Below are 26,613 nucleotides of genomic sequence, written 5' to 3'. Positions count from 1 at the left end.
CAATTGGCTCTATGGATTGACTCAACTTTCCTTCGTTTCACAAAAAAAAAAAAAATGCCCAGACATATTCTTGAACAAACTTTCCATTGAATTGACTCCTAATAATGCCCCTGCTGACAGACAGCCGGGCTGGGTTCAGGGTGGTGGCGGTGTTGGATCAGCGAGGTTCTAAGTCTTATCCAAGCACCCACACTTTCCTTGCGGTATTTAATCTCTAAGCACAACGTGAAAACAATCAGATACAATCTCATGGTATTTTATTTCATAAGATGTAACGACCCCGTGTCCTGCTGTGACTTGGTTTTGAGACTTGGGCAGTAAGTGTAAATAAAACCAGTATTCCGCCCCTAATTGGTGCCTTCTGCGCATTCATTAGGCTTCAGACAGTTTAAAGAGGGAGATTAAAGAGCAATCGAAATGATTATAGAAACAACTTTGCAACTAGGAAAATATTTTCTACATGTGCAATTGCGTTTTCAACATAATTAGACACTTAATTGTGTACTATCTTGATTTAATACATTTTAACACATGCGCTCACGCATGCAGATAGAAGGCTTTAAAAGCTGCTTTGTCTATCGGAGCCCTGGTGGCAAGGGGGTGCCGTCGTGGGCTCTGCTAGCCCCAATGCTGGGGACCCCCAGGTGTTCCTCGGGAGCTTTCTAGTCCCGTAGAGTCTCAAAAACCCCCAGGGATAGTGCTGCCCTGTCCTGTCGGTCGCCAGGAGTCATGATTGACTCGATGGTAGTGAATTTTGGTTTGTTTGGTTTTTTGGTCTACCATTTTTTTGAAACTCGAAAGCTGAAAGATCTATGAAAGTTTCATCCCATGCTCTTCCTAACGTTTTACTAAATTATTCAACTAAGCCTCATCTGCTTCATAGTCAATATTTAAACCTTCCTAAAAAAGTGTAATATAAGAACTAAATATACTCATATTCTATATATCCTCAGATACTTGGATAACATAATCTATTCAATTTTTAAATGATAATTAAATGTGTAGATTTGAATTGAGTACTGTGTGTATATATATATGTATGTAATTTTCATGCATCCCCTTTCATAAGTTATTGTTGAAATGTAACAGGAAAGTCTTTCAATCCCCCATTGCAGTGGTCACTAATTTTCTCATTTCATGAAGACGCTTTCTGAGTGGGGGAAATACAATGTTTTTAAAGAAGCCACATATCCAAATGAAGGAAGCACGGTGTGTTGAGGATGAAGCTGATACTTTATGTGGAGAAAGATGAAGCTGTCTGCTTTGCTAGAGGTTTAAATGTTCAAAACCCCAAAGGGGTAAGTTCTACTCTGTCCTGTAGGGTTGAAATCAAGCCAATGGCAGTAGGTTTGGTGTTGGCTTTATGAAACACCTGTGGTGAAGTGAAGCAATAAGGTTCTTCGATCCTAAGGTGACCAGATTTTAACATTGGTAAAGCAGGACACCACTGACCAGGGGTGGGGGTGGGGGGTTCTTGATTAAAATTTTGGTCTATATGGAGCAACAAAATTTTTCATAGAACACAAAAATAGTATTGTAATACATTTTTTAAATTTCAACATAAGTACAAATATAATACATTAAAAATTATGTATAGTATTATTTTATTCTTTGGCATATTTCTCATTTGAGTGAATTTTTAGGAGATCGCTGTCATTGTTTAAAAGGTCATGAAATTTTTCACAAGAATTTGTTAAATTATGTTTCACACATAAAATGGCTTTCAACATCTCAACACTTCATTGTGATTTTTCTGATGTCCACACTTTATTTACTGTAGGAAAAAACGTGTTCAGTCACAGCATTAGTTCCTGGTAAGGACAACGCGTATTCCACAATTTTTAGTGCATTATTGTATGGAACATGGTTTGTTTCAAAATGATGAAATATTTCTAACCATTTGCTCTCTATTGTGATTTTTGCTGATGCCCAAGATTGAACCTTTTCCTAATCAATATATATTTTTAATAACGATACCTCATTAAAAAGATCATTTTTGGAAATATTTCTATATGGGAAAATTTGAGTAATATGACCGAATGATTTTTGCACATCATTCCAATTAAGTTCTTGTTTTAATGTAACCCGATGAAAATGTTCAATATCATTGTAATGTACCGTCCACTCTTCTAAATAATCTATGTAGTTACTATAGAACTTTTTAACGTGATTCATGTTATCTGCACGAATTATTGCACCTCTTCTTCTAACTGGCTTATATTATTATGGATAGTTAACGGAAGAAAATTATTTTCTAACTGCTCTTGACACTGAAATTTTAAATTATTAACTTCATTTGCTACTTCGATTACAGAAATTTTGTCACCTTCAGTAAGTTTTATAGCATTTTGAAAAAGAGCTGCTTAATTGTTTACAAACTCTAGCCAAAATTTGAAGATTTGTTTTCAAAAAACTCTTCTAAAATTCTAGGACATTTATCCTGTGATAGAAAGTAGGATTTCAAAGGATCGTATATTTTCAAAATTCTTTCAACAGCTGGCAAAAGAGCTAACCAGTGCGTTTTACCGTATCCAAGTATTTTCTGATATTCGACTTCCGCAGTTTCACAAAATTCTTTAAGCATTTCAACGCGCACTGTGTATATATAGAAATAAGAATATGTTTTAATAACAATATTTTCCACATCTACGGGCAACAAGTCAGCAACTGTTTGAGTGACGTTATGTATTATGTATATCCCTTCCCGTTCTCCCACCTTTCCCTAGCTTGCCGTGCATTCTTTCCAAAATTCGGGACTTTTTTAAAACGCCGCGGGACGCAGGACAAATTGTTAAAAATTGGGTCTATTCTGCCAAAAGCGGGATGTCTGGTCACCTTATTCTATCCACAACTCAAGGAGCCTTGGTGGTGTTGTGGTTAGACTTGGTCTACCACTACCCACTCTGTAGGGTATGCAAAGTAACAGTGAAGTACAAAGAGATGGACAAAGGAAACTGACAGGGCAAGGAAGAGCAGAAACAGAAATAGTTGTTTATTATAGGAAGTCATGCCCTGCAGCAGGGGAGGGCCTTTAGAGGGCGGTGAAGAATGTCTTCCGGCATGGGCATGCATGGCAATTAGCATATGGGGTCTGGCCATTTCGAGGATTGTTCTGCGGCTTCTTGACTTCTCGCTGCTTCCTTTGAACCCAAAGCATCTGATCTGCTCCTTGATACTGGTTATCTTATCTGGCGCCGTCTGGTTTGCTTTCCGTCTTGTGGGGGTGCTCAGCCCTTGCTGTCCCGCTGGCATCCAGACAGGGCAGTGACAAGGCTTTCTACTCCTGTAATGAATTCATCTTGGAAACCCACAGGGGCAGTTCTACTGTCCTATCAGGTTACTACCCTGTTCCCCCCAAATAAGAGTGACTTTTTTTTTAAGACAGTGTCTTATATTAATTTTTGCCCCTAAAGATGTGCTGGGTCTTACTTTCAGGGGATGTCTTTTTTTCCATGAAGAATACGGTACACATTTATTGTTTTATTAAGAGACCTGGCACTTCCTGTCCGCTCTGCCAAGTGAGCTGCACAGCAGTGCCCGCCGCTACAGTCCAGCGTCCAGAGTTACGGTAGCTTCAGGGGGCCTTATTTTGGGGCAGGCCTTATTTTCAGGGGTATGCTTTATATTTCAGCAAGAGGCAAAACTGTAAGTAGGTCTTATTTTGGAGGGGATGTCTTACTTTCGGGGAAACAGGGCATGAGTCAGAATCCACTGAATGGCAGTGAATTGTATGTTTGGGTGTGTAATCTGCATCTCTGTAACTCCCACCAAATGAGTGTGCAAATAGGATATGAGGGACCCTAATAGAAGGGCTTGATCAGTTTTAGTTGCTATTTCCCACTCCTGCCGACCTCCCCAGTCTGTCAGAGAGCCGCTTCAGAAGAGGAATTTCCACGATTATCACAGAAGAGGCGCAGGTGGGCACAGTTGAAATCCCTGCCTGAAATGGTCGAGCAGAAGAGGACATGTCAGCCCGAGACTAGAGGCAAAGGCAAGGAAATCATGAAATGGAGCAGACAGGCAACTCTGAAACTTTGAGAATCTGAGACAGAGCAGTAAGTGGGCTTCCTGCCCCACAGAACAAGGCAGAGACCAACGTACCATGAGGCTGAGCGGCTGAGGACAAGAGACTTGGCTGCTGGTGGATGCTGTGGTCTGAAGACCACCTCCTCAATGATTTCTGATCCTGGCTTGTGACAACTTGTTAATTTCCTAATGAACTCCCCTACTTGTGACTATTATGTGCCAGGTTTTCTTGTGGCCATGGCAATAGATTCTTAAGAGGAACGGTCAGTATCCGAATGAAGAGGAGGGCGGAGGCATGTCTGCCCTCTGCATTGTGGCAGTTGGCCTTGCACTGGGGTGATGTATTCCTCCACTTCCTTGTGTAGCTAAAAAGATGTCAGGTGTCTCCTCTGTGACATTTTCATAGCTGCTAACTAATTGCAAGGTTGGTGGTCAGAACTGCCCAAGCCTGTCTGTTCCCATAAAGATGGAAAGATTTGGAAATCTCGAGGCAGTGTCTTTCTGCCTTCCAGGGTGGCTGTGAGTCAGAATCAACTCAATGGGCTCTATAAAAATGTGCTTGTTTGCCATTATGTTATCAACATGTAGTATCACAGTGACTTAATAAGAAAATGATACCTGGAATTCTGAAGCATTCAAGTCACGTGGGGCTGTTTGATTTTCACAATAAGGTATAGGAGTTGTTGACGACTTCTCAGGGCGTTAGGAAGTGAAAATTCCTGGTAGGAGGGCCTGTGGCAGGAAAAGTCAGGAGGTTTCTGTCTGAGATGAGTGCTCCCCAAGTTCTAATTCATTAACTTAATGTGGGCACTCCCCTTCACTCCTTGCTGAAATATATACCTACTTCAGAAAAACTGAAATTTACTTTATAGAACTTTTAAGAGTTTTAAAATAGCTGCAATTAACAAAGTATTGTAAAACATGGATTAAGAATCATTCTCTGTAGATCTATGAGATGAATGCTTGGTTTATAATAAGCTTGGCATGGTGACTATCACACCAAAAATGCCACTCTTGATTCTGGGAAAAAAACCAAAAACGAATGAATAGAGCTCCAATGTCTCATTTGAGTTAAAACACCATCAAATCCCAAACCAACCTCACTGCCATTGAGCCGATGCCAACTGGGCAGAACTGCCCCTGTGGGTTTCCCAGACTGTGCCACACAGGGGTGAGGGGCATGTAGGATCATGTCCAAGTTAGTCTTCCCTGGGTTATGATGTAAAGGAGAGCCTGTTGCTTTATCTTCCTCTAAAATGCCAAATTGGAGGTATAGCATTTAAAAAAATCATTTTCTTAGGGGCTCATACAACTCTTATTACAATCCATACATACATCAATTGTGTAAAGCACTCAATCATTGCCTTCATCATTCTCAAAACATTTGCTCTCCACCTAAGCCCCTGGCATCCACTCATTTTTTCTCTCCCCACTCCCTCATGAACTCTTGATAATTTATAATTATTTTTATCATATCTTGCACCATCTGATGTCTCCCTTCACTTTTCTGTTGCCCATTCCCCAGGGAAGTTATATGTAGATCCTTATAATCGGTCCCCCCCTTTCCAACCCACCCTCCCAGTATCGCCACTCACACCACTGGTCCTGAAGGGATCATCGCCTTGGATTCCCAGTTCCTATCTGTGTCAGTGTACATCCTCTGGACTAGCCAGATTTGTAAGGTCAAATTGGGATCATGATAGTGGGTGCGTGGGGAGCATTTAGGAACTAGAGAAAGTTGTATGTTTCATCGTTGCTACGTTGCACCCTGACTGGCTCGTCTCTTCCCTGAGATCCTTCTGTAAGGGGATGTCCAGTGGCCTACAAATGGGCTTTTGGACTCCACTACGCACCCCCCTCCCCATTCACAATGATATTTTTTGTTCTTTGTTGCCTGATACCTCATCCCTTTGACACCTCGTGATGGCACAGACTGGTGTGCTTCTTCCTTGTGGGCTTTGTTGCTTCTGAGCTAGATGGCCGCTTGTTTACGGTCTAGCAGTTCTCCAAAGATGAAAGCCAATGTGGGCTACTGGAAAAGTGAGTGTGGATTTGAGATCAGGTAGAGTTTGGATTTTCATGTTTCTACTTTGACCTGGCAAGTTGTCTCAGACTGCATTTCCTTATGAAAAGATTGACTTGAAAAAGGTGATCTCAGAATGTTTATCACCTTTCATGAAGGATCCTGTATATCACCATACAAATCAAGCTTCCCAAGGGTGGTCAGTGCAGTAGAAAGATAAACAGAAATATCCAAGATGTAGTGCATAGCCTAGCCAGTCTTTGAAACTTCTGCACAATTGAGTGAAGCTGCAAATAAACTGTGACCACTGCAGGGGCTGGACAGCCACTCATATAAGTGGAACCTGTGCCTCGGCGCTCAGTTTAGCAGTGATGTAATTCCGTAATTCATTCGTTCTGTAATGGGGTACAATCACCCATCGTTTTGTCATCTGATGTCATTAGCCTCCATTTTATGATCTGCCTTGATGTCTGCCGGTATGGTCCCATTGGGCAGTGAGTTGTTGATGATACTACTGATGTCAGATTAGGATGGGGGTCAACCTTGAGTCACAGACTTACCAGAAGGTGTAATTCAAGTCCCGTCCCTTACCCTTCACCCTCTTGTAAGCTTTGCTCAAGGGGCCTCTCTTTGAGCGGATGGTCTGCCTCAAGGATCTACAAACGTTCTGCTAGTTTCCTCTCGATCTGGACGCTGTGTCCAGCTCTTCAGCCTCTGGCCTGCGGTCTGTTGGCCCCTGAACCACGTGACTCAGACATCTCCATGTCTGCAGTGAAACGGCTGAACCACGGATTTGGCCTTACCGACCTCCGCAGGCACATGAGCCATAGTTTTGACAGTTCATTAGTTTGTAAGTCATTGCAGTGAATTAGGACCAAAGGTGAGGGGTGGGGAAGGAGGAATAAGGAGGGGGGAGGTAGTTGATGTTAGAGGTAGTGATGGAGTGGGGCAGCAGTTTGGAAACACTGGTTATTTGTCCACCTTCAACCTCCACGCATAGAAACAAGCTACATGCTAATCCTTTGAGAAGAATTTATTTGTGTACAGGAATTCAGGGACTAACAAGTGATGGATGAGAAGAAAGCTGCCATCTAGCACTTAAAGGTTATCCGCCTGAGAACGTTTTTGACACCTGGGTGGTAAGCTAAAACAAGGCGGCCAGCAAACAAGAGTCTTTTTATTTCCAGCTGATTCCAGGTCCCGTGGGATGAAGCTCTCAGGTTGTTGGATGATGTCGAGTCCGGCCAGCCGTTTCTTCCTCTGCATCCTTGCGCTCTGAGCAGTCTCCCCAGGGTGCTGTGACTGTTGAACAGACCTCTCTGCAGCTATCTGGAAGGGGTACTGGTGGCACAGCAGTTAGATGCTTGCATAGTAAGAAAAAAGGTTGGTGGGTCAAACTCCCCCAGGTTTACTTAGGAGAAACCTGGTCCCATACAGATGTAACCCGAGAAATCCTATGGAACCATTCTACTGTGTTACTTGGGGTCACTGAGAGTCAAAATCAACTTCATGGCACTTGGGTGGCTTGACAAGTATGATTCCAGTTGTAAATTAATAAAATTGGAACTCTTTAAGACACTAGATACACCTGTTTATTGTCAATGGAAAAGAACCAATTCAATCAAGCATCGGCAAGATTGTGAGAATGTGATCATTAAGAATCATAAGCTTACAATATGCATGTTCGTTGAACTAGCAACTCCCACTTCTAAGAGTTGTCCTAAAAAATGAAAATAGAAAAGTGGGCAGAGGTGAACCTGGTAGCATATTCAGCAGTGTTCTTCAATAGTGAGAAATTATGAATCAAGAAATCTAGCACCTCCTTTCAACATGCTGCTCTGTGTCCCATTGAGCCGATTCCAGCTCACAGGGAAGGGCCCCACAGGGCCGAGCAGAACTCCCCGTTGGGGTTTCCTAGACTGTGATCTTGATGGGACATCTCCAGGTCTTTTTCTCCCAACCGCCACCGGGTCCATTCAGACTCATGACATCTCTAGAGTTTCCAAGACGACCCACCTTCAGGGTGGCAGATTGCCTCTTTTCTCCACAGAGCAGCTGCCTATCAGTCCACCGCTTACCCCACAGCGCCACCAAAGGGTGAGAAGTGCAATCTCAGCACGTGGCTGGGAGAGGAACACTGGAGCCCCGTGCCCACGGCCACTGCCACTCACCAGCAAGTCAAGAGCACAGCATGCACCTCCGTGTTTTTGATACAGGCAAGTTACCTGCGTTGGATCAAGGCCAGGGTGGGAGAGGGGGTGGGTATGGGGCCCATTAAAAACACGTATCATGAGTGTTATATGAGAAGGCTTTATAAATTTTATGGAAAAATGGAACTGAAAAACAATGGAATTTTCCCACCAACTTTTTGAAAAGTTTTCTCATGTACATGCACCCATTAAAAACACTGGAAAAACATACAGCACAGATTGGCCGGTGTTTTCTTAGGATGATTACATTGGAGGATTTTAAAAATCTTCACTATTTTTTGTGCCTTTTAATTATTCTTTTCTATTATAATAAACAGGAGCCTTGGTTGGCATAGTGATTACCCCGTGGGCGGCTAACTGCAAAGTCAGTGGTTCCAAACCACTAGCCGCTCAGTGGGAGAGAGGTGGAGCTTTCTGTACCCATGAAGAGTTACTTAGTCTGGGAAACTAAGAGGGGCAGGGCTCTACCTTGTCCTATAGGATCGATGCGTCAGCACTGACTCCATGGCTATGTTTATTTATTATAACAAGAATATATAAATGGTAAGTGTAGCAGCTGGAAAGCATCAGCAGCTCTCTGGGCGAGAGAGGTTTTCGACTCCTGTAAACCCACAGGGGCAGCTCTCCTCCATCCTACATTCACTGTGAGCTTGAATTGACCCAATGGCAGCTGGCTGGGTTTTTATTGTAATAAACAAGGCGCTCGATCGGCACTGGGTAAGTAGGGCTGCAAATCCCACGTAAGGCGGTCCAGAGCCACCAGCCATTCTGAGGGAGATGAAGCTGTCTTCTCCCCTAACTTGGCAAGGCCCCCAAACCCCAATACAGCATTGTTCTGAGTCGATATGGACTTGTCGGCAATGGGTTTGTTCTTTTGGTTTTACTACAATGCACATTTTTTTTAAATCAGAAAACAAAGGCTTGTCTGTTTTGAGAAACACACATTAAGCTTCCATTTTAGTTCCCAAAGTAACTGCTTACCAGTTTAGCTGAGGTCTTAGTTCCTTGGGGCCTGAGTCACCTTGTGCTCAATCACAAACCGACTGGTTGAAGCCAAGGGCCGACACTGCATGCAGGTGCTGGCTGCACACCGAATGCCCAGGGCGATGCTGTGCCAGCAGGGCCTCACCAGCTCCCCGAGATCATCCCCATCTCCTGCTTATGGGCTGAAGTATGTCCCCCTTCCCCCCCCCCCCAAGAGTTATGTTGAAGTCCTACGTCTTGTACCTGTGAGTGGCCCAGTATGGAAATAGGGATTTATCCCTTAGTCGGTCTGTCTCTGGAGGAGTGTGGGTCCTAAGCCTAATCATTTCTAAGTATTGTCTTATAACGAGACAAGAGATGCAAACACACACACACAGAAGACCAAAGCCATGTGAAGATCCCATCAGTAGGGAAGGCCCTGATTTGAACTTTAAGGCTCCTGGCTGTGAGGAAATACACTCGTCTTCTTGATAACCGTCCACTGTGGGACCTCTGACGCCCCCTTTCACAAAACGTGCACTGCACGCTGGCACACAAAGGCAGGGGATGATGAGACCCTGACTCTGGAAGCTTTCACTTGTTCGGACCTTGGTTTCCTCATTTGAGAAACAGGAAAACTGACAGCTTGCAGAACCGTTTCCAGGATTGAGTGGCAGAGAATGTTGGTGGAGCATCCAGGCCAAAGGGCTGGGAAACACAAATTAGCAGCTCTGTCTGCCCTCTGCCCGGATCAAGCAAACAAGAGTGAAATGAAGCAATAGGATAACAAGCAAGGGACATTTTATTGTCTGCATATTCTCAACAACAAAAAATCTCACAAAAACAGAACCCACAAACGGGGGGAAGACCAGTGTTCTCTAGGGTCTCTGGGAGACATAGGGCACATATTATATAGAAACACAGCTAGTACAAGAACAAAGTGTACTAATTGCTTCCCCAGTCGAAAAAGGCTAGAGAGAAAAAAATGCTTCAAATTGTATTCTAATATAAATTTGTTGCACAGATAAATTTCAACGTACTCAAAAAGTTACTGTGTAGTAATTGCAGAAAACAGATAGGCAATCAATATTCTGCTCACATTTAACACGTAAGCAATAGACACTTGAATAAATACAGTAGGTATTCCTTATTTGTTAAACCTCACATTTTTCGTGAGCAAGTGGTTTATCATGAACAGTAAATGGGTTCATAACAGTTTAGGAGATACCAGATCCAGTAACGGAAGGAGAAAGTACTGCAATGAAACATGATTTAGAAAGTATCGCCTCGGTATGTGTCACGAGAGTATTGATTCTTCAATAGTTTCCACATATAGATAAGAAACAAACAAGCTGAATTATTGAGCGGAAGACGACACAGGACATAACCTAGAGCCACAGTTTCTGTTTCTCTCTTGACCGGAGGGCAGAATTTGGGCACAGTGGATAAGGGCTCCAACGTACGGAATCATTTCTTCCTACCCAATGCCACAGGGCTGCGTCTACCACTTGCAATGATTGATGAACAGAAAATTTTAAAAATATGTTTACCAAGAGCAACGGGCATTTCCTTACCACACACCTAACTAGATCTCAGTATACGGATCTTCTCCAACAGCCTATATTTCATAATCCCTCTTTATATAAGTGTGTTTGGGTAATGGAAAGACAAGCTGTTCTGTTGTAGCTTCCTTCTTTAAGTGACCCAGTTAAGAAGAATGCATTGTAAATAAAGCAATAACTGTTCATCTTATTTTCCCACGTGGTGAAATTCAGACAATAATTTTTGCCTACTAAAAAAAAAGGATCTCATTTCCCATCTACTGCGTGATAGAAGCAAGACAAGAGAGTCCAGTGGGGTTAAAACCAACTTCACGAGGGGCGAGAACCCTCTAGCCCAACCTTCTCCTTTTCCAGGGTTCCCTTCTCAGAGTCTCCCTGAAACAGAACTTCTTCCATGACTGGATGAGGGCCTTCTGAAAAAAATCCCATTCTCTGTGAATGCCACTTTCCCACGGGCTTTTGGAAGCCCCCTCCCGTTCATTAACATCTTAGGTTAAACAAACCTCGCGTCCTCAGTGGAGAATTGGTGTCTTTTGTTTTCCCATACAAATTTTTTAGTTGAAAAAATGAAAAGCCATGGAACATTATCCACAACTCTAATATCTGCCTGTTTGGGCCAGAAATTAAAACTGCAAAAGCCTCAATAGTACAAAGAGGGCCACGAAACCCACCCGGTCCAGAGTGTAAGAGAAAATCGAGGCCACGGCTCAGCGTTCTCCAACAGGGCACAGGCTCCACCGCGATCTCTTCTCCTCTGAACAATGTCCAGGACAGCCTGGACCTGTGTCTCAGCTGAACTGTGAGCCAAGCTCAAATTCACACGTGAAGTTCAGCAGTCAGCATGGTGAATTGACTGTTAGGTCGCTCAGTGTTTCTGTGAGACTGTGTGTTCAACCTTGGAAGAGCTTTTGAAGGTAAAAACACTTCCCTTGGGAAAGCTAAAAACAAAAAAACAACAAAACCGTGAAGCGCAACTTTCAAACCTTCATCTCACTCCTGAGCCAACTTTTCACGCAGCTTCACACAAGAACACGACGGCTTGTCCTCCTCCCTCCTTGCTACTCGCACTGTGTCCTGTGGCCACCAGGCCATCTTCCTGGAAGTGCTTCTCTTGCATGCTGCCGGGTAAGGGCTACTGTGTGGTCTCCACCTGAGCCCCCCAGTGAAGCAGTGAGCTCCTGCAACATACACAGTGCAACTCAGAAAAACACTGTTGCTGTTTCCAAATCTGCCCTCCAAGCAGGCTCTCTCTACTCCTGCACTCAGCACCTGCGCACACTGCTGTCAGAGCACAAGCGAACGCTCACTATGAAATCACAGGTGCCCCTTTTGCTGCCTCCGGCCCACCTCGGTACTAAGTGGCCCAAGGCTTTCAAAAACGCCATTTGAGGAAAAGAAAAGAAAGCAAGCCGTTTATACAGCAAACGTTACAAGTCATTATGGTTGTGATTTATGGGTTGGCAATTATTGTGCAAGACCTGGTTAAGGGTAGAGCTCAGGCCCCCGGTTTCCTTGTGTGATATCACTCGGTGCCACTGGGAGAAGGGACCGCCTGGGTCTGTTGGGAGCGGCAGGACTGCGCTGTTCCACAGAGCAGGCTGATCCCTTCCCATGGCAATCACGCTGGTAACTGGGGTCTCCACTGCTCGTTACCAACTGTGGCGAGAAAAGGTCGGGCCGCTTGTGGGATCCCCATTATTAACAGCACCATAAAAAAAAGTTTTGTCCTCCGAGCGCATATGGGGAAACAGCAGGCTGTGGACTGCCTTGGCCGGGATAGAAACTTCCCAACTTAAGAACAACTACAGAGACTTTCCCGTGGCAGAGTGGCCAGGAAGAAGAATAACTGAAGCGAGGCAAATGCTAAGTGCAGACTATTTGTAAGGAGTTTATCGGTAACTGTCCAGACCACGCCCATCCTGCTGGCAGAGGGGGAGAGAGCTCTGGTCTCCTCAACTCCTGCTGCAAGCCCTCCAGAGAGAGAGGGCAAGGCTTCCTCCCCCAACCAAGCGACCAACAGCCTGGGAAAAGCCACCCGGTCTGAGCAGAAGTGTGACTGCACTTGAGACTACTTCGAGAACCTTCTAGACCACTGCCTTTGTGTTCAGATTTCTGTTCCTACATGATCCTCTCAGAACACGGGACCGCAGCGTTCACGAGGGCATTCTGTGGCAGAATTACATTCCTCAGCCAACCACCACACTGAGCTTTCTGACGCCAGTCCCCCAAGTGCTCAGCAACATGTTTTTACAGGTTTTGTTTGTTTTTCATTGGGAAAATGTTGATTTCCTTTTAAAGTGGCTACTGCCCTTTCACGTGACAGTGATCGTGGGGAGGATTTCACTTGGTGAGGGGTGCTTTCCCGAGGGTGTGTGACTCGTCCATCTCCAGGATCAGTGTGGGGAAAAACCAGTTGCCAGACTGCAGCCAACCACCGGCGTCATGTCCCAGATCTACGAGAGAAATCAGAACCATGGAGAAGATGCACACCCTCAAAGATGTCATCTCGTGGTCAAAGTCAACTTGGAAAAACAAATGGTTGCTAAACCCCAAAAGATGCCAACAGGCCTGATGCACTCAGCTCCTCTATTCACTAGAGAATCTCCCAAGGACTTACATGCCATTGGCACAGCGGTGCACTACCACGCGAAAAATGCCTCCGCTACGCACGGCATGAAAAGTAAGAATTATTTTAACACCTAGAAATGACATCATAGTCTTGTGCTATAAACTATGTTGTTGTTGCTAAATCTTTCTGGGGACACAAAATATGTTAGTTTCACAACTCAAGACTGGTACTAACACAAATACTGAAGAGGAGACCTCAAAAACCTGCTGGAAAAGGGGGTTAAGGACGGTGGCATTTCCCAGGAACTTTCTGAAGCTCCCTTCTACTTTCAATGTGTGCATGGAATTAGTTACCTAGGGATTAATGAAAAACAAAATAATGCATAGTTATTCCTTACAATGAGGAAGGCTTCTGCCCGGGACGAACTTCAGGAAGGTCAGACTGTGAGCCAAGGCTGGTTGGTTAGGCAGAAGCCCTGTGGTGCGCTCCTGTGCGCGCGCGTGTGTGTGTGTGTGTGGGGGGATGGGGCGCGGAGAAGGAACCTACAAGCCGGCAGCTTGCCAGCCCCATCTGGTGACAATGACGTGGTAAAGGAAGTCCCCTGGGATTGACCTCCACCAGGGGAGTGGAAAGTACCACGAATGCAGTTTGCTTGCAGACTTTGAACTGGCAATGGGCGGTTGACCAGAAGGGAGGGCAAGTCTGCCCCCCAGAGAGGGTGAGGACAACACAAACGCCTGAATCCCCTTCACAGGAGGACTGCGGAGCAATCTAAGCAGAGATGCTACGACGGCAAGTTGGCCAGGTTACCTTTACAACTCGGTCGGTCCCACAGGTCACCATCAGTCCCCGAGCAACGTCCATAGACATGTGGGAAATGTTATGTTTTCCTTCATGAAAGGTTGCCAACGGAGTCCGACTAGTAAAGAGAAAAGAGATCACTCAGAACTCACGGTGACGGGACCTGCTGCTGTCAGGTGCTGTCCAGTCCCCTTTGACTCCCAGCGACCCAACAGGACGAGCCAGGTTTTCAAGGCTGTTACCTTTATGGGGCAGTGGGGAGCCAGGCCTTTCTCCCGTGGGGTGGAGCTATGGGGGGGAGGGGAGTGTCAGCCACAAAACCTTCTGTTTGGTTAGCAGGCGTGTGATTCCCGAACTGCTCCCACAATCCCCGCTACAGAATAACTTTTCCTCTCAGCATGAAAGAAATACAACTTACAGAAAATTTGTTAAAAGTCTGCTCTAAGGAATAGGACTACAGGTTTTTGGTTTCCACCTCTTCCCCCCCCACCCCTGCTCAACTTAACTTCCTCAGTCCGACACGTGTCATTCATGACAGCGCCTGCGACCCTCCCTCCTGAGTGGGCCCTCCCCTGCCAACACGGGCTTCCCAGCCAATATTCTGAGTGGCTGTTCAATGTGATCCCGTGTAAGCAGTCCCTGACAGAGCATCGAGCTCAAGGCAGACTTTTTCCCCATTGGTTAAATGACTCTGCTTGGTTTTAAGATGACGCTAGGGGACACGTTGGGTTCAGGGTTAGAGGTATACTTGGGCAATCGCTCCAGGGCTTCACCCACCCTCCGCGGTGCCAGACAGACGAGAGCCCATGGGAAGCTGACTCTGGTTCTGCCTTTAGCCCCTTTCATCAGATTCTTTGATCAAAATTTTCAGAAGTGGTAGTAACTTCAGGTTTGAAAACGGAATCCTTAAGCAAAGGCTGACAGAGGCGTGATCGGTTGTAAGACTGTTCTATACAAGTTTTTTAATCACCCCAAAAAACTGATTGTCATTTTCCCCGAGGACAGACTGCCATGTATACTCCTACACAAAAGAGCAACAACATTAACTAGAAGACCCTCAACGCAGGAGACCACTAGGCCTGGGCAAAACATCGATGAGCTGCCACCAGGATCCCCTAGTGCCCCGGATCGTTCACGGAGCAGGACTCTGCCCTGGGAGCCTGACAGGCCTCACCTCTGCCGCGAGTCACTTACCAACGCACGTGAACACACAGGCACTTCCCCTGTGGACCGCCAGGAGGCTTGCCAGCCATCACTTGAAAAGCTTGTTCACTTAACACTAAGCAGCAAATTTTCAACACAGAATCAAAACCGATAAGAGGAAGAAGCCATTTCTTTAAGAAATGGATAATTTGTTAAATGTCTTAGAAAAACTCAACATCCATACCAATAATGTGAATCAGGATCCATATCTCACACCACACACAAAGACCAGCACAAAATGGATCTAAACCTACGTGTTAAAACTAAAACTATAAAGTTCCTGGAAGATAACATAGGGTGACAGCTTGGAGGCCTGACTTTGAGAATAGCCCATCAAAGATTACTAGGATACATGAGTGACAGGTGATCAAATAGATAACTGAGACTTCTTAAAAATTAACTATTTGGCCCACAAAGCCTTCATGAAGAGATTCTCACTCAGAGCAGCCAGTCCACAGAGAGGACCACATGGCCGGCCCCACTATGAGACACGACGTCCCTCACTGACCCTTAGCCCTACAAGGGACAACACTGGAGACCCAGTATGGGAATTCCGCCCAATCTGATCCCACCACACCAAGGCAAAACACTAAGGGGGTGCAACAGAACAGTGAGGGAAACAGAGCAACAAAGTCCCCAGGGAATACCAAAAGTAGGCTGTGGGGCCAGGGCTTGGCGCCCCATCGGACCTGACTGGCCAACAAACAGTCCTTGAACTAACTGCAAGCTTTTCTTTCTTGTGTTTCATTTTTTTAATTTGTCAGTGGTTTGTTGTTGTTTTGTTGTATATTGTTGCTTAATTTTGCTCTGTCTTGTTTTTGTGCAAGTTATTATCTCCGCATGTCTGTCTAAATAGGATAGGCTGGATGAACAATCTGGAGGAGAAAACATGGGACCGACAGTTCTGGGGAGACAATGGGAGAAGGGGAGGTGGGGGGAAAGGTAGTGGTGTTAACAAACTCAGGGAGAAGGGAACAACAAGTGATCCAAATCGGTGGTGAAGAGGGTGTAGGAAGCCTGGCAGGGCATCACCAAGTGTTAACACCCAGGGGGTGGGGACCTGGGAGGGAGGCAGAAAAATGAGGAGCTGATGCCAGGGGCTTACGTAAAGAGCAAATGTTTTGAGAATGATGAGGGCAATGAATGTACAACTGTGCTTTACACAATTGATGTATGTGTGGATTGTGATAGGAGTTGTATGTGCCTCTAATAAAATGATTTTAAAAAATTAAATATTTAATGGTCATCAAGTCTCTTTACCAAAGAGATAAAAAGAGCCCGTAGGCAGAGGAAAATCATTGGCAATGGCATATCTAATAACGGCTTAATTTCTAAAATAGATAGTAAATGCCAATGGTTCAACAGAAAGACGAACAATTTAACTTAAAAATGGGCAAAGGTCTACAATTTCTTCAAACCAAGGCCACCAGATGAGCGAGCCGGTGCCTCGAGAGCTACCGATCCTGACTGTTCTGACCAACGACACAACACACGGCTGCAGAAAGAAGGGAGAAAAGCGTCACGCAAAATTCAAATGCCTTCAGACAGGTGTTTCCTACACATGGATCGTTCTCCGAGCAGAGAACGGGAACTCGGATGTGCGCGAAAGGAGAACACTGTCTCCTGTTTTCCTAGCAGGCGAACGAAGACGGGCCCCTGGGTACGGCCATCAGACGGCCAGCTAAGCCACTGCCATCGGTTTGCAGGTGGAGCTCCCCGCGGACAGAGCAGGGCGGCTCTGAGGGGCGTCCTCCCCAGTGCTCAGGAGGCACCAGGCAGCGTGAGAGAAAGTCGCCCCAGAACTCGCTCCTAAGTGACCCTGTCAGGGCAGTCCTTGGCTTTAGAAGGCGTTTACGAAGTTCACACGAGACTAATGTGGGGGTGGGAAAGCCGAGATCTGTGACACTCACTCTTCGTCTCTGATGGAGTCATAGCAGGAGTCGCACACGCGGACCAGGAACTCGAAGCCCATGACGGGGTAGCTGGAGCGCTTGCTGCTGCACTTCCCGCACACGGCCTGCCCGCATTTCCTGCAGTGGTGCTGCCGGGGACCCAGGGAGGAAAGGAGCGCTTTACCCTTTGCTTTGGGGCTCCCCTTAGAGCTGGGGAGTCAGAGGAGGTAAGGTTCGCCTTGAATTGAAATCATTACAACCCAATGTATCAATGAAATCTCCAAAGATACGCAATTTTGACGATTCTTGTAGATATTCATACAACCCTACCTTATCGGTCACAGACTGTTTTTTATTCAGTCATATTATTTGTTTCGATCAATGCCACTGGATCCATTACCAGCTGCCGTAGAGCTGGCCCCAACCTATGGTGACCGGCTGTGTGTTAGAGAATTGTGCTCTGTAGTGCTTTTAATGACTGATTAGTTGAGAAGGAAACCACCAGGCCTTTCTTCTGAGGCACCCTAGGGTAGAAATGAACCCCTTGTCTTTTCAGAGAGCTGCTGAGCACGTTACCAACCAGCACTACTCAGGGACCCCAGATGTCTGCAAGCAACAAGGTGAACGTCAAGTTCATTGAGGAACTGGATTGGAGATCTCAGAAAGAGAAAAAAAGGTTGCAAAAAAGTTTTTTTGAAAGAAAATCTGAAATGTATTGTATATACTCATGTATAAGCCAAGTTTTTCAGCCCATTTTTAATGCAATTTTGGTGGTAAAATTAGGTGCCTCGGTTGATATTTGGGTTGGCTTATACTCGAGTATATACGATAATTTGTCCTCATGAAGACATTTAAAAAATACATTCTTGTTTTACTACTTCTTTCCATTTGCAAAGCAGTTTTGAAAATAAGCGTCTCCAACATTCCCATACAATCCAATTGTGGTTGCGGAGTTTTGACATATAGTTTGCCTTTAAAAGACATGTTTTTGCTTTTAAAAGATTCGGGGCCTGCACCTCTCCACTCTCTTCTATTGGCGGCTCACACTCGAGAGTCTGCCTTCGTGTTTCTGCTAGAAAGTGGGGTGCTTCCCCAGTCAAGCACGAGGCGCTCGGACCACTCAGCCTGCACGGCGAGAACGTGGCTCATGACCGAGTCAGCGGCAACGTCAGAGCAGAACATTAGGAGCGCTAACCTGACGACTGCTGCCGAGTCTCGTCTGAGACCTAACTGCAGAGCAGCCTTGTTAAGTCAAACTAAAGTAAGTGTATGAACTCAAACACACGGCTCTCCCATGAAATCAGCATTGCTTTCACTGCCCAGCACAAAACTTGCTCACTTGCTGAGTGGCCCCCTTCGCGGCTGCTGTAGAACTTGGTTACCTCCGGGCCAAGTGCGTCTCGGAAGACGGGCTCTCTGAGCATGCTCCTCTCCTTTCAGGAAGACTCCCATTCGTCACCAGTGCCTTCAGGTCAGAGTAGAGCTGGGCTCCACAAGGCTTTCAAGGGCCAGTTTCTCAGAAGTGGACTACCAGGCCTTTCTTCTGAGGCCCCTCTGGGGGGACTCGAACCTGCAACCTTGCAGTTATCAGCCGAGTCTAACAGTTTACACCACCCAGGGCCAAATTCTTAGGGCCAGAGCCCTCTGCGCAGGCTTCAATCGCCACTTAACTTTCTAACTGCCGCTGTCAGCATGAGGGTGACAAAGATGAGGGAGGCCTCCTCCACTCAAAAGTTCGCTGAATAACCTTTACCTTGAACAAAACACCCCCAATCACTAGCGGCTTTTCTAGAGGAAGCGAATCCAAGAGGATTCACTTGTATCCAAAAAGGTGAACAGCAGCGAGCCGCTACAGAGCAGTGTGTGGCGCCAAGAACCAGGCGCAGCTTCTAACCACCAGCTGCCACAGCGCTGACCTGGCACAACGCTGTATGCTTGAGTCGCTTTCGGTTGCAGGTGTTACTCGGCATGATTCGGTGGTGGGTTATTTGGGGGGCCTGGGAACACTCTTCTCGGTAAGTTGCTTCCTTGCTTTATATGATTTGGGCTTAGAAAAGGAACTCGCATAGGAACGCTGCATTTTCCACAGCAGGGGAACTTGCGATTGCCTGCCCTACTTATCCTAATTCTGTGCTTGGCTAGCACGGCCCAGCGACTTGAACAGAGACAAGCCCTGCAGAAAGGGCTACTTCTCTCGCCGCAAACAGGCGCTCTGCTGTCCTGGGCACCCCCGCTTCTCCAGTGCAGGGGAGCAAAGGAACCACCTGGCAACCACCTGACTGGGAAGGCCTGGCTGGCTCGTGGTCAGCCTCCTGAAGGCAGCAATAGGAACTGACGGGATTTGCAGGAACAAAGTGATGGAGAAAGATCAAAAAGGTTAATTAGACAACAAGACGAAGCCAGCGACAACCTGCAATGGCGCCCTATGGGCAGCTTACCTGTCTCAACCCCAGAGTTTTTGTGTCCCACATCTGCTTTATGTTCCAGAAAAAGGGCTGCTCGCATTTCTGACAAGAATCACTTTCCAACCACTGAGGAGCCTGTGGGAGGAGAAAGTCCAAGCCATTACCAGCGCTGCCCCTTCCTAGCGGGTGGGCCCAGGAATGAATGCCGAGACCCCGCTAGAGTTTGCCCTTCCTGTTAAAGCCTCCCTATTTTACAGCTGGAGGCTCTCGCCAATGGTACGTTTAGTCTCTTTTGTGTCGCCCACATCCTTTCAGCAGTGCTCACAGGGCTCCTCAGTAGCTAACCTATAGATCACAGGGTCTCATGTTTCACTGTGAACTCTGACGAACTTCCTGTGTACCTGCTTTTTTATGTCGGGTGTTTGAAATATAATTCCTAAAAGGCCATTTCCTGCAGAATCTGCTGAACTGTCGCCTAGGAAGGCATTCAAGTCACCTGTTACCAACAGGAAGGTCTGGAGAAGAAAAGCTCAGGCCGAGTTCTTCCAGGTGTGCTCCAGGCCAAGCACACTCCCTGCAGACCAGCGGGTTCTCGAAGGCAGCCTGGTCTCAGTCATCTTTGCACAGCCAGGCACTAATGGAATAGGGACTTCATATATTTTTGTTGAAACAGATGACTTAAAGTCTCAAAATGAGTGTATTTAGAATTGAACAAAGATTTTCCTAGGCAAAAAAATTATAAATGCTCCAGTACAAGATGAACCTATTAAAACGTCTATTTGCCTTCGAACATCACCTAGACGCTCAGGGCAATGAAAAGAGAAGAGGCCATTTCCTGTAACTCAAACCAAATGAAGATTGAGAAATAAGAAGTAACTTTTATGCAAATCCAGTAAGAGGTGATGGTGGAGGACCCCAGGATCTCTCAGTTCCGCTCAGCTCAGAGAAGAAGGCGGTGAAGACGATGAACTTCAGAGAGGTTCTGCAGGGAATTCTGTCAGGTACAGAGAGGATGGACACTCCCAAGTCCTTACCACGTTTCCTAACACTGGTAATACTTCTGGCTTTGCTAGTTCTTACTTGAGACAAATCACCAGTTATTTTTGGTTTATGACAGCCATTGGTAAGGATAGACTTGGGGGGGGGGGAGGCAGGGGTGCGGGTGGCACTAACAAAATGAAGCCAACTGAAAGAGGAAGAGAGAGTCTTGAAATAGCTGGGGCAATGTTGGGAAAGAGGAGAAAGGGAGAGAGGATGACTGATCACCTTCCAGCCCACAAACGCCTGAAGCAGAGAGAGGTAGGAAAGGGTTGTCCATGAGGGGGTTCAGAGAGCGTGCCGTGGACACTCTGACTTTGGACACACAGGCCACCAGCTTCAGGTTGACTCTGACTCACCACAACCCAAGTGCCAGATTGGGATTGGGCACTAGGGGTGTTTCCAAGGCTGATTTCTTGGAAGCAGAGTGCCAGACCTTTCTTCCGAACCACCTCTGAATGGACTCAAACCTCTAACCTCTTGGTGAGCAGCTGAATGTGTTCGTTGTTTGCATAGGAACTTAGAACCTTGACTACCAGCCTCTAAAACTGTGAGGCAATACTGTAAGCCAGATACTTCTTGGTATTTCATTAGGGCAGCCCAAGAAGCTAACGCATGGGTGTTGCTAAAGGTTCCAGTTAGTCCGTGAAACTCAGACTCACAAATAATTCAAGGCCACATTCAGCAAGCGTATGTGCAGATTCATGGTAATGTCACGTGGTGGCTTGCTGCAGCCCACTGAGGGCATCATGGGATGTCACTGAACAGAGGGCCTATAACAAGGCAGTCTTTACAAACTGCATGATGCACATTTACTGAAGCCCCTGGGCTCAGTGGCCACCTTATAGGTCGGAGCTCACTAGTATTTCTGAGGGTAAGCTAAGAGTCATTTGCATTCCCCGGGTCCTGTAAAAGCTTCTGCAGCATCATAAGCAAACCAACCAACTGCCACCAAGTCCAATCCAAACCACAAAGACCCTATAGAGAGGCTAGAGTTGCCTCTTTGGATTCTCAAAGCTGTAAATCTTTACAAGAGAAGAAAGCCTCATCTTTCTCCCTCAAACGGCTGATTATGACCCACTATGGTACCTCTAGACATATCCTAGCTGGCATCTTTGTTTTGTGGTTGAGAATGTACACAGCCGAATGGCCCCGATGTGGCAGTTTCCGTGGGCAGCTCGGTGACACTGATGATAGTCTTCAAGTGGGGAAACCATTTTCACCTTTCTTTTGTGAGTCGTTCCTCTCCCATTAATGCAAACTCACGACCTGCTAAGGGTCCCCTCTAATCTGCTGTCCCTTTACTGACCTCCTTTGTAATGCCTGGATGGAGAGGAATTCTTTAACGGGGCTCTTCTAACCATAGTCTCTAACTGTCACCAAATCACCTTCTCCTGCGTGGGTCTGGTAAGGAGGTGGGGGAAGATAGTGATAGACTTCACCTGTGAGTGGTTGTAATACAATTCCCTGGCATGCCGTCTTGCTGTGTATAAAATGAACCTTCTGAGTAGCAGGAGGAAGGGATCTCATTACCAGTCAGAGCCAGGAGTGGAACTCTGGACCCCAGGTTCCTGACAGTGACCTCCTGGGTCTAGAAGAGAGCTGTACCATCAGCGGAGCGGCAGCAGAACCAGGATCGAGAGCATGGAACAGAGTGATGGACTCCCCACCCCACAGAACAGGTACAGCTGAGTGCTTTTGTACATGAGACTGGCTTGTGGAGAGGGGTGCCTCTAGGCACTTAATGGGGAAGCAGAGCTTGCTGACTCGTGGACGTGAACTGTGTGCCTTCGAGCTGAGGCTCACTGGAGTGGAGTGCCTCTGGGCACTTAATTCAGGGAGCTGTGTTTGCTGGTCCCCAGTGCTGGAGCTGAATGGATGAATGCCTTTGGGTTGAGGCTTACAGTAGAGTGCTATGCCCTTTGTGGTATTTATTAGCAGACCTGGAAGAACTCTGTAATGTGACGGTGAACAACTGTATCCTGAGTGAGTCTCACTTGCATTACAAGCTGTCGACTTCCTTAATAACCACTTTCATCATGAATATTGTCTGTGAATTCTACAAAGCCCCCGCAACAGGCATTCGAACATAGAGGTAAACTAGGGCATGCAAATTAAGATGCCAAAATGTTGAAGGCAGACATTCTTTATTAGTTAAGCTCTTGTTTGAGGTTCAGAAGACTTCGGGGGATCTTTGTGGTGTACGAGGCCCCATTTCTTTAGCTTTCTCCATCACAGGTTGTAGATGCCATTAGGAACAATGGCTAACAGGCCTGTGGGCAGAGGCGAGGAAGTACATCCTGCCTGGAAATCATGACAACAGCTAGAAAAAGCCCCAAGAACGTACATAATCTTGGAGCCAGAAGTTTATTTTTGGAAGGTTACTGAAATAAAAGATCTGGGCAACTGTACGATAAGATCTAGAAGGCTCACTGCAGCATTGCTTAAATGAGTGAAAACCAGAAGAAGTTCTAAAACTACAGTGTCTGTCTAAAAGGAGGATAGCTCTTCAAAGTCATCCTAGTCAACCATCTTACTTCACAGGAGAAAAAATGAAGACTCAGAAATGACGGCCCCTAGCTAACCAATGTCTCCCAGCCAAGTTAGCGGTGCAACCAGGGTGAGAAGGCCACATGGCTGTGAGTCAGCTAGCTTTTAAGACACTACAGCTGCTGTGGAGGCAGACAGAGGAGCAGGGCCCAACGGACGCCCAGAAAAGCAGAGGCAGAGAGAGCTGTGTCTGTGTAGGGCCTCATGGAAACCACAACCACGCTCCCAAGGGTCATGTCAGTGTGCTAGTCGGAGCTGAAACTCCCCGTGGACGTTCAGTCTGGCCATCAGGACTCTCCCCGGTGCAAAGTCTCATGCGGAGCGCATGCAGTGGAGAATGGCAGCAGGACCCCCCCGACAGTAACCAAGAAGAGAAGTGAGAGGTGGGCGTTCATGCAGCGGAACCCCCGAATGCAGCCCCTCAGGAATCTCTCCGCAAGGCCCGGAGCTGCTCCCCTTACCTCTTCTCTGCTCACATCCATGTTCCACACGGTGATGCCGCCATCCGAGGAGCAGGAAACCAGCTGCCGTGTGAGCTGGAGATAGCACAGCGCCTGCACCCTGTCACTGCCGAGGAGACACGGGGAAGTTACTTTTCTAGGCGAGGACCACCCCTCAGTTAGAATCCATAATTGGCACTGCTTCACTGACTCTATTTGGTGTGGTCAGATCAGCTCTAGTATAAACAACATGGCATTCTCCATGTGGTGACACAGCCTAGTCAGTTCTATAAAACAAACACCACTTATTTTCAAATCAGCTGTTCAGAACTAAAGGCCAGAGAGGAGTCGAATCATCACAATTTCTTTACAAGGGACTCAGGATGTACCTGTCGGTTCAGAAACGAGAGTGATCTCAGGAGCTGACATTCCCTTGCTGGAACACAATTCACGTGACTACAGAGATTATTGGTATGTACACACGCGCGCGCGCTACTTTCCAACTTGGTTCTGCATGTCAGGCTGTTGGTCTATCTGTTCTTAGCTACTTTCCAACTTGATTCTGCTTACAGAACAGCTGGAGCCCATCAAAGAAAGAAAAGAATGTTGCTGGAGTCAAGGTCAGGAGGTCAGGGCCTGAGATTAGCATCATAGCTCTGTGAATGGAGCTCCCCCAAACTAGAACGTACTCCCTCCCAACGAACCACCGCAGAGAGTTCGGAAAAGCAAGTTTGGCATCCACTCCAAGAAGGGCTTACATCCCAGTGTCACATTACACATGACTGTCCAAGGTCAAAGTCCTCCCCAGCCTCTGATCCACACCCACTTGCAGGAGCCACTTCAATGGCATGGCTTACACACAGAGAAAGGGGAGGGATGTGACTAAGGAGGTTTGACTACCAAGCACGAGACACTCAAGGACAGTATAGAGTGTCCTGAGCCCTATCGAATCACTATCTTAAGAGATGGGGTTTTTGGGGGGGGGGAAATCATATCATTATGAATGAGGGGAACATGATGTGATGGGGATCCAATGCCCATCTGTAGACAGCTGGACATCCCTTGCAGAGGGGTAGTGGGGAGGAGATGAGTCACTCAGGGTTCAGTGTAGCAATAATGAAACTCACAACCCTCCTCTCCAACGATCATGATCCCAATTCTACCTTGCAAACCTGGTTAGACCAGAGGATGCACAGTGGTACAGATGGGATCTGGACACACAGGGAATCTAGGACAGATGAACCCCTCAGCACCAAGGGTGAGAGTGGCGATACCGGGAGGGAAGTGGGGATAGAAAGGGGGAACCGATCTCAGGGATCTACATATAACCTCCTCTCTGGGGGATGGGCAACAGGAAAGTGGGTAAAGGGCGACGCTGGGCAGTGTAAGATAAGATAAAATAATAATTTATAAATTATTCAGGGTTCATGAGGGAGGGGGGAGCGGGGAAGAAGGGGGAGGAAAAAAGGAAAATGAACTGATTCCAGGAACCCAAGAGGAAGGCAAATTTTGAGAATGATGAGGGCAATGAATGTATAAGTGTTATTTACTCAATTGATGCATGTATGGATTGTGGTAAGAGTTGCATGAGTCTCAATAAAAGAAAGATGGGGTTTTGGGAAAAAAAACAGTTACATAGTCAGGGATTGGACCCTATCTCACTGAAGACATCTAGAAAAGCATTTTCTTTTCTTTTTTTTTTTGTCACTTTTAAAAGTATTCTGTTTATTTTTTAGGGCTGACTGCTTTTATATGTGGTGTTGGTCTGGAGATTGTTTATAAGAGGCGTCACAGGTGATGGGATTTTCTTTTTTTTTTTTTTTCTTCTTTTACATTTTATTAGGGACTCATACAACTCTTACCACAATCCATACATATACATACATCAATTGTATAAAGCACATCCATACATTCCCTGCCCCAATCATTCTCAAGGCATTTGCTCTCCACTTAAGCCCCTTGCATCAGGTCCTCTTTTTTTTCCCCTCCTCCCTCCCCATTCCCCCCTCCCTCATATGCCCTTGGTAATTTATACATCGTTGTTTTGTCATATCTTGCTCTATCCGGAGTCTCCCTTCCCCCCTTCTCTGCTGTCCCTCTCCCAGGGAAGAGGTCACATGTGGATCCTTGTAATCAGTTCCCCCTTTCCAACCCACTCACCCTCCACTCTCCCAGCATCGTCCCTCGCACCCTTGGTTAGAAAAGCATTTTCTTATGCATTGTTTACTTTAAAAACCACATCCATACCTTCTGAAACAAAACAAACTGAACCTAATGCCACCGAGTTAATTTCGACGCATTTAGGATTTCTTTGTGTGTAAATCTGTATGGGAGAAGACGGCCTCACCTTTCTCCCTCAGAACAGCTAGTGGGTTTGAAGTGCTGATCTCCTGGTGAGCAAAGTATTTTAATTAGAGTCTATGATTAACAATACTAAAAGCAACAACAAAGACTACATGTGGGGAACTGCTCTAAGCCCCTAGGCAGATAAACAAACTCCCAGCTATCACACTGATTTCCAACTGGTGTAGACAAATTTATCTAATCCTCACAGTGGCCCTGAGAGATAGATCCTATCATCACTCCCGTTCTATAGATGACAAGACAGAGGTAAAAGGAGGAACTAAGTACCATGTCGCCGGCCATGCGGGTCAGGAAAGCTGAATTCTGAACCAAGCCAGTCAGGCTGTGTTGACTTCAATCAGAAGATACAGCCAGTCACTACAGCTCTTTATTCTCACCACATCACTCCGTTCATATGCTACTGACACACACACGTTTCAAACACCACCTTGTTTGAAAGGGGCCCCGCTAGTCAACATGGAAGACAGACAATGAACACGATCCACGGCTCTGGGTTTGCGTTATCCTTCAACAGCCAGAGTCAGTACAGTGGCTGAGCTCGTTCACAATACCCTTGAATGAAAGTTG

General features: G+C 46.3%; 1 protein-coding gene across 2 annotated transcripts in view; it reads right to left on the bottom strand.

Moving 5' to 3' along the window:
• Positions 1–10,006: 10,006 nt before the first annotated feature.
• WDFY1 (WD repeat and FYVE domain containing 1) overlaps positions 10,007–26,613 on the bottom strand; it is a 54,847-nt gene continuing 38,240 nt past the window's right edge. For both annotated transcript variants that reach the window (XM_075529739.1, XM_075529741.1), the window contains exons 8-12: positions 23,704–23,809; positions 19,688–19,789; positions 17,268–17,398; positions 14,164–14,272; positions 10,007–13,237 (exon numbers count right to left, since the gene is read on the bottom strand). In XM_075529739.1, coding sequence (XP_075385854.1) covers positions 13,178–13,237; positions 14,164–14,272; positions 17,268–17,398; positions 19,688–19,789; positions 23,704–23,809 — 508 coding nt within the window. In that variant the 3' untranslated portion in view covers positions 10,007–13,177. The remainder of the gene's footprint in view (positions 13,238–14,163; positions 14,273–17,267; positions 17,399–19,687; positions 19,790–23,703; positions 23,810–26,613) is intronic.

Source organism: Tenrec ecaudatus, chromosome 13, assembly GCF_050624435.1.
Source record: "Tenrec ecaudatus isolate mTenEca1 chromosome 13, mTenEca1.hap1, whole genome shotgun sequence".
Classification (NCBI taxonomy): domain Eukaryota; kingdom Metazoa; phylum Chordata; class Mammalia; order Afrosoricida; family Tenrecidae; genus Tenrec; species Tenrec ecaudatus.
The sequence above is the reverse complement of the archived record's forward strand: the minus strand, read 5'-3'. Positions and strand labels throughout refer to the sequence as shown.